The sequence below is a fragment of the Belonocnema kinseyi genome, chromosome 5 (assembly GCF_010883055.1).
Source record: "Belonocnema kinseyi isolate 2016_QV_RU_SX_M_011 chromosome 5, B_treatae_v1, whole genome shotgun sequence".
Taxonomy (NCBI): Eukaryota; Metazoa; Arthropoda; class Insecta; order Hymenoptera; family Cynipidae; genus Belonocnema; species Belonocnema kinseyi.
Window position 1 is genome coordinate 8,954,135 of NC_046661.1, and position 8,344 is coordinate 8,962,478.

Below are 8,344 nucleotides of genomic sequence, written 5' to 3' on the forward strand. Positions count from 1 at the left end.
ACATTAGATGGGTCAAACTAATAAAATGCGGAGTGAACAAGCGAACATTAGATCAAATTAAGCTGCAAAGTATAATGATAAATTATAATATAGTGCCCTTTTAATCATGCGTCTGAATCAGGTTTTCATTAGTCATTTGATAAGATCGGAAGTGGATACAGTTTCCTAATGCACCGCTTATAAGTTCCAGTCGAATTTCGCAAGGTCACTACTCGAACGTGTCCATTTTTTCCGGGATGAACTTCTGCGATGCGACCTAATTTCTAGCACATTGCTGGGAGATTGTTATCCTTTTTGACTACTAGAGTTCCAATTTCAATATTGACTTGATGGGTGGAACTTTTCCACTTGCTGCGTGTGATCATCTTATTTAAGTACTCCTTGTACCATATGGACCAAAAGTGCTGCCTCATCTGCTGTGCATGTTGCCAAGCTGATAACCGATTGACTGGCAGGTCTCGCATATCTGCCTGTGGAAAACTCGTCAAAAAATTACCGATAAGGAAGTGGCTGGGTGTCAAAGGAAGTGGGTCGTTAGGATCGGAGGACATTGGAGTTAGAGGTCGAGCATTCAGGATTGCCTCAATTTCAATAATATACGTTTTTAGCTGTTCAAATGTGAGCAGAGTATCGCCCACTGTAAGCGTTAAGTGATATTTAAATTATTTGACGGGCGCTTCCCAGAGGCCGCCAAAGTGTGGTGAACTTGGAGGATTGAAATTCCAGTTCATTCTTTCGTTTGAAAGGAATTTTTTAACATCCGGATCGTGTTTGGTTTTTTGAATAAATTCATAGAGATCTCTCAACTCCTTGTTGGCACCTACAAAATTCGTTCCATTGTCAGAATGGACTGTAATAGCCTTTCCTTGACGAGAAAAGAATTTCGAGAGACTATCGAGAAAGGCCTCAGTTGTTAACCCGTACACTAGGTCCAAATGAACGGCCTTTGTTGTGAAGCAAACAAAAATGGAAACGTAGACCTTTTCCCTTCCGCGATTTCGATGCCGTTTCTCTTTAATGTAAAAAGGACCGCAGTAATCTACTCCGACGTGTAGAAAGAGACAAGAATATGTCAGTCGTTTTTCAGGCAAACTTCCCATTATGCAGTCAATTCCACGAGGCTTTACTCGAAAGCATCGGACAGAACGTCGAATTATGCGACGCGTGGTATTGCGGCTGTCAATAGGCCAAAACGACTCTCTAACGCCATAGAGAGTTGCTTGTACACCGGCGTGCTTTCTTTTGATATGCTCTTCGCGAATGATTAACGTAGTGATATGGTGAGTATGAGGGAGAACGATGGGATGCTTTTGACCTTGTGGTATGTTGGCATGTTCGATTCTACCCCCTACCCTTATAATTCCCTGATGTAAAAAGGGATTTAAACATAACAGACTGCTTTTTTTTGTCTACAATGTCTCCGCGTAAAAGCGCGCTCATTTCTTTGGAGAACGAACTGTGTTGCACGATCTTTATAATGAGGAGCATTACTGCGTCGAGTTCCTCATTCGACAGAGGACTCAACGACCTTTGCTTTTTGTTTTTTAAATCGGTATTTTTAATAAAGTGCTGACAGTATGCTATCACATGTTTTAGAGTGCGTAAGGAGGAATATTTTTCTATTAAACACTCTACAAAAATCTCAGCCTGCTTTTTAGGATTTGAGATTATGAGTGTCAATGATACGATCGTTGTTCTTATGGGTCCTTTTTCTAGCACATCAGTTTTGATGAGTGGGAATTGTGGCCACATATCAGAGTCCTGACTGAGCCATAATGGACCATTTTTCCATAGGCTTGACTCTAAAAAATCTTGCGTACTCTGACCACGTGAAATCAAATCTGCTGGATTATCCTGAGTGGGAACATGTAGCCATTTATGAGGCTGTGTGAGAGATTGAATTTCAGTTACTCGATTTGCGACAAATGTTTTAAGTGTGTTTGGTTCAGTGTTAATCCAGGCCAGAGCCATAGTGGAGTCAGACTAAAAAAATGTCTTATCAATAGACATTTGAAGTGAATGTACAGTGGCTTTGTACAAATTAATTAATAAAACTGCTGCGTATAATTCTAATCTCGGAATTGTTATATGTTTCAGAGGAGATACTCGCGACTATGCACATATGAGAGCGCAATGTGTCTTGCCACTGTCATTTGTAGAACGCAGGTATAGACAGGCACCATAGGCCCTTTCACTCGCATCGCAGAACCCGTGGATTTGAGTCTCATTAACATTTTGAATGACGATACATCGACTAAAACGAATATTATTAAGGAAAGGTAATTGATTTTTATAATCTGTCCAGAAATTTTGTGATTCAATTGGAATTGGGTCGTCCCAACCGATTTGGGCTTTCCATAACTGTTGAATAAATATTTTTTCGGAGACCACAACTGGTCCCAACAGTCCTAAAGGATCAAATAATTTGGCGGTCTGTGATAAAATATATCGTTTTGTTGTTGGTTGTTTGGAATCAGATATATTGACAGTGTAAACAATATAATCTGTTCGCGGGTCCCAAAATAGTCCTAACGTTTTGACAGTCTCGGTAGGATCGAGGGACATGTAATCGCTTGCTGAATTGTTATAAAAATTCTGACTCAAAGGCGGGTCATTTGATCCCCATTTTCGGAGGTTAAATCCCCTCTTTTTTTAGTAATTTAATTAACTTGTTTCGAAGATCGAGGGCTTCCTGTAGAGTTTGAGCCCCAGTCAACAGATCGCCGACATGAAAGTCACGTTTGAAGACAGCTGACGCGACAGGGTGTTAAAGGTCACTCGATTTCAGGCATATATTTTGATAGGCTCGTTCCTACTTTGAAGCCAAATAATTTTTTGATATGCACTATCTTCGTTGGCTACTAGAATCTGACGGTACATTTGCTCAATATTTGCCGTAAGCGCAAACAAAAAGGTTCGAAATATAGTAACAATAGAAAACAAATCATCTTAAATGGTTGGACCAACCATTAGACAATCATTAAGAGATAGTCCTGTCGAGGACTTTGCGGACGCGTGGAAGACAGGTCGAAGTTTTGTAGTGGTGCTTTTCTCTTTGATCACAGCGTGATGAGGGAGATAGTATCCATCAGATAAAAGCGCTCTTCCTTAGATAAAGTAGAGGCAGACTGAACTTCATCAAGTTCCTACAAAATCGGTAAATCTTGATTTTTTACAAAGTTACAAACTGTTTGAGTTGGACGGGCGTTTTTCGTGTATTTTTTATCAAAAAATCGCTCGGCGACTATCCATCCGAGTATGGTTTTTTGCAATACGCCGGAATGACGCTTAATAGGTAGTTGGCCGGCGCGTGGAAATGAGTATGCGAACTCTGCTTCTATAAGGATATCTATGGGAGCTGATTCTTGAAAATTTGGATCTGCTAGGACAATGTTAGATGGGATTTGAAAATTGCTTCTCTCCAAAGGCAACGAAGGCATAGAATTTGAGATAATATTTGCAATTAAAAGTTCAAGTTTTTGTTTTTTACTATTAAATCGAGATTTCATAATCGCACTTGTATCGAATTTGATATTTGTTTGCATGTCATCTATTGACAAAAGAGGAATCTCAATGGGTTTTTTAGCCAAACCCAACCGTGTAGCGCAACTATCTGTGATTGCACAACATTGAGCACCCCCGTCTAACATAACACGGCAGGGTTGATATTTACCTCGACTATCCCGCACGTCAACGATAGCTGTACCTAAATAAACTTCTGAGGTAGTACGCGAAGTATTAATTCTTGTAGCCACGGCTTCTTCGTCTGAGACTGATTGTTTCGGCTCTTCCCTTTTTTGTTGCTCAAAATGCAAGAGTGAATTGTGTCGCCTATGACATTGTCGAAAACCTCGTAAGCGACAGTCTTCAAGGCGATGATTACCGCGCAAGCAATTTATGCAGAGAGATGCAACTTTTGCTTCATTGAGCCATTCGTGAGGGGATAACTTTAAAAATTGAGTGCACACATAGAATGCATGGTCTCCCTTGCAGATAGCGCACGATTTAATGTGTGGTTGAACACTTGTAATACTTGAAGTATCACTTTGCTCAGCTGACAAGCTTGGAGTTGAACTTTTTGTATTTAACGGATTTGAGGCGAGAAAACCGCGTCGCGGATGCGAGCCTTGACCTGAACCGGGACTATCTTTTTGATTATTTGATTTGTTGGAAATAGATGTTTGAGCCGGTCGTGTGATTTCGATTTGCGCGCGACGCTGTAAAAATGTTATCATCTGTTTCATTGTTGGGACCGTGGCAGTACCGGTAACTTCTTCCCATTTTTCAAGATTATAATTATTTAACTTTAGCTTTATTATGTGGATAAGGACTAAATCCCATTGATCTACTGGTTGGTTGAGCGCACGCAGAGCTCTAGTGTGCTTGAGGATTTTGTCAAGCAACGCGCGAACGGAAAATTTCCTAGATACCGAGGGAGAATCGAAAATTGCCTTGACATGATTTTCGGCAATGAATGTATGGTTATCGTATCTCTCGGTTAAGACTTTCCACGCTGTCGCATATTTCGTGTCAGATGATTGGAGCGAATTTATTACCTCTTCTGCCTCACCTTTCACACATGCTTTGTGGTATAAAAATTTAAAAATTGGTGGAACTTGATTATTTTCATGAACCATGGATGTAAAAATATCTCGAAAACTTAGCCATGTGTCAAAGGTGCCTGTGAAGGAAGGCAATCCAAGTTTCGGTAAATTTGGATCGAGAAGAAAGTGGTTTGAGCTCCCGGATCCCCCTGAGCTCTGAGAATTGATTGAACTGCTAGTGGGACTTGGGTTTGCATTTTTTGGATCATTTTCTGGATCTGAATTATTTTCTGAAACATTAACATGTTGTAACTGTATACCTTTAGAATTCCCGACTTCCTTCGCGAGTGAATGTACTTTAGTTAATTGTTTAACTCTACCATTTATAACATAGTACCTATTTTCAAATGAGACTCTTTCCTCGTCGTGAGCCTTTTGACTTTCTTCATCATTGGTAAGTGAATCTAATTGATCTTGAATTTCTTCAAACTCGTCGAGCACGGGTGTATGTTTTGCCAATCGGCCTTGAAAATCGTAAAGTTCAAAATCAGCGTCTGGGTTACTCGCGAAATCATTTAAAGCTCTTTCAAAGGAGGTTAATTTTCGCTTCACTTTCCCGCGTTCTTTAATTAGTTCGGATATTTGCTTTTGCAATTCATCCATGCTTATTGTTGATTTTTTCCAAATTAAATTGAGACAACCTTGGGATGGACGTAGACATGGGAAATGGTGATTCAATAGACTAGCTTACCTTGGCAGATGCTGATTTGAGCTGCTGATCCTGGGATGCAGGTGGTGAGATTCTTCGTCGCTGCTACAGGCCAAGATATTTGCCGAGATAGATAGATACTGCTGCCTGATTTGACTTTTTTCAGACAGATTTATAGAAGTTCGCGTATGATTTCTTAATTTGGTTAGTATTGGAGAACTGGGCCATTGGATGCTGAGACTTCCTTTTACTTGGATACATTCTTGAGGCCGAATCTAGATTGTATTTGAAATAATCGTCAGTTTTCACCCTCGCTGGTTTTCTGTCCGTCTTGTTCTTCACATGGCTTTGTACACTCGTTAACACTCACTAAACTGTTTGCAACTGAGGTATTCATGATTGATTCACTGGTTATGTTTTTCTTATGCTGCACTGATGTGAGTTGCTTGGCGGTAGCAATACTTTACACGGCACTACACTCCGTTGGTAAAATATCCGCGACTCGAAGGACCAATGTTTTTTGTAATATTAATGGATTAAATGATTGAGATTGTCAATTACACATTTAAAAGATTTATTGCTAACAACTAGAAATTTAACAAGAAGGAAAACTTATAACGACTACGGTACACAATTATATGTTTGCGGTTTTGAAAGCTGGTTGATCTCCGAAGACCAAGTCTTTCGTCGGAAAGACTTGGTCTTTCCGACCAAGTCTGCTATGCTAAATAAAACTGTTATGTTAATGTTATGTCTGTTCTGTTAATATATAAATTTACAATTTAACATATGTTAAATTGTAAATCAAATGATAAATGTAAGTGTTTTCGGTTGAAAATTATAAAAAAGAGATTTCTGAAGAAAAGGCCGCGAATTGCATACCCTTCAAGTGTAATCTTGAAAATGAAATAACTTGCAATTCCACATTTTTGTGATTCAAGAATAAGCAGCATCTTTCTTCCATATTTTTTGTCGTAGAATCTGAGAAGAGAGGATAAGTTACGAAAACTCTCAACAGAAATTGAACGGATTAATTGATTTTCTTTTTTAATCGTCTCGTCGTTATCCAATGCATCTAATGCAGAATATTGAAATCAAATTCCTTAATATTTTAATGATTCTTTATTTCTCTCAACCGGTTCTTATCTCTAACAATGGGAAGGTTGAGTGAGGCATGATAGGCACTCAATCAAATCTTGAGCTCGAACCTGGGTTTTTACGATGTTTTAAGTATCATCGAAAAAATAACACTCTAGTTTCATTCGGAAATGACCTCTCCTAAATTTCTTTCACCATGGGCACACTCATGGTGGCCGTTTGCTTCTTCCAAGGCGCACAAAATGCATTAAATTTTGAATTTTTTGCAATACTCACGGAGTAATCGCAATACTTTTTTTTGCAGCGTTAAAAATCTAAAAAAATGTCATTAACTTCTGCTGAAGGTGACTTCAAGCACATCCATAATAGCTCAAGTAGTATGTTGCGCGCGAAGTTTAAAAATAAACTTCTTTCTAACTTGCATCGCAGCGTTGTTGCCTGAGGTTTCCACTGTGTGGCGCTAGCATCCAGAAAAAATTCTTAAAGTTACTAACGAAACGCTTATTAACTGATAATAAAAGAAGATACACTTGAAGGCGCCTTCGGCCCATGTAAACGACAGGTACTTTATTTTGAAGTTTTTAACGCTGCAAGAAAAAGTATTGCGATTACTCTGGAAGTTTCTATTGCAAATTTTAACGTAGAATCCGAATTTCAACAATTTAAAAGTTGATTTTGCTGTTTTTTTGAGTTTTTTAAAAAAGGAACCGAATGGGGGCCCAGTGGTGTCTTACGGGTACTTTATAGAGGCTCCATTTGGTTCCTTCGGTCCGCCAGGGTTATTGTCATTTAGTATTTATTGATAAATATCAGTTTGTAAAATTGATAAATAAAATGAGATCTCATTAAAGTAGGAAATTAAAAAGTTCATTACCATGAATCGAAGTTGACACCCCTGACGTAAGCCTCAGTACTGTCATTTTAGTAGGTTTTGTCATGTTAGAGGTTTTCCTCGTGATCATCACTTTTTCGTAACTTATTCCTTTTGAAATTAAAATTTGTAATTAAAAATTACAGTTGTTTATATTTCGAATAGTTTTAAAATCTTAGGTATTGAGTGTGATAATGAAACTTCATAAATGACATAAATGGTTCTGTAAAATCTTACAGAAAATGCAGAATCGGCGAAGTCCCATGAACCTAGCTACTCCTTAGATTTAGAATTTGAATGTTAAAATCAAAATTTAAGTTGAATAATACCAGCCATTCTGCTTATTCCGAAAATCGAGGTGTTTCTTCGAAAAATGGGCCAATTTTGAGATAATCACATTTAAATTTTTTTAAATTAATCAAGTAGCCCGCTTACAATGTTATGACTTTTACTATTTTTCTTTCGCAGTCGTCTGGTGTATATGTTTACGAACAAAAAGTTCCTATGCCAGATTTCGATTGCTTTAATTGTTAATGCAGAAGATGAACAATCAAAGAGAAAATGTCAGAGGAATTGGAATGCACCAATTTCTACGTAAATATTAATCCGAAGACAAAATGTTTGAAACAAAAGTGTTACTACATGGCCAGGCAGAACATTTTTAATATGTAAGTTTTCAATAAAAGTGAAAGATTTCAAAAATTCGACGATAATATAGATGACAAAAATCTATGTAAGGTATAAAGTGTCGTGTTTCTCGAAAATAGTTAATTTTATTGAAAAATATCAAGTTACAAAACTTACTATTTTAACTGATCACTATAAATTCATCTAAAGCTCTTCATTCAAATTTATTTATGTACCAAGTTAATGCAAATAATTAAATACATTAACTTTATTCCATGATATCATTGGTAATTATAAGTGAAATCTTTCAACAAAAAAGTCGGGTAATAGTATGAAAAGGCACAAAAATATTTTTTCTAAAATCACGGAAAAAACAATTATTGTATATACTAGGGGCAATTGTGGGTCCGGATGCAATAAGGGCACATAAAATTTTTTCGTGCGAAAACGAAGTCCCCTGGAGGCTTTAGAAAAAATTTTCGAATTTTAATTTTC

At 37.7% G+C, this 8,344-nt stretch overlaps 1 protein-coding gene across 1 annotated transcript; it reads right to left on the bottom strand.

Annotated features, from left to right (window-relative positions):
- Positions 1-662: 662 nt before the first annotated feature.
- Positions 663-1,971, bottom strand: LOC117173529. The gene is made up of 2 exons (XM_033362168.1): positions 1,492-1,971; positions 663-1,364 (listed from the first exon to the last, which is right to left on the bottom strand). Exons 1-2 carry the CDS (start codon positions 1,969-1,971, stop codon positions 663-665), a joined length of 1,182 nt encoding a protein of 393 aa, XP_033218059.1.
- Positions 1,972-8,344: the final 6,373 nt, after the last annotated feature.

Excerpts from the sequence above, each read along its gene's own strand:
- LOC117173529 (XM_033362168.1), bottom strand. The coding sequence starts at position 1,971 with ATGGCTCTGGCCTGGATTAACACTGAACCAAACACACTTAAAACATTT. Across the intron at positions 1,365-1,491 it reads CGAATGAGGAACTCGACGCA|GGAATTATAAGGGTAGGGGG; the intron begins GTAATGCTCCTC and ends TTTTTACATCAG.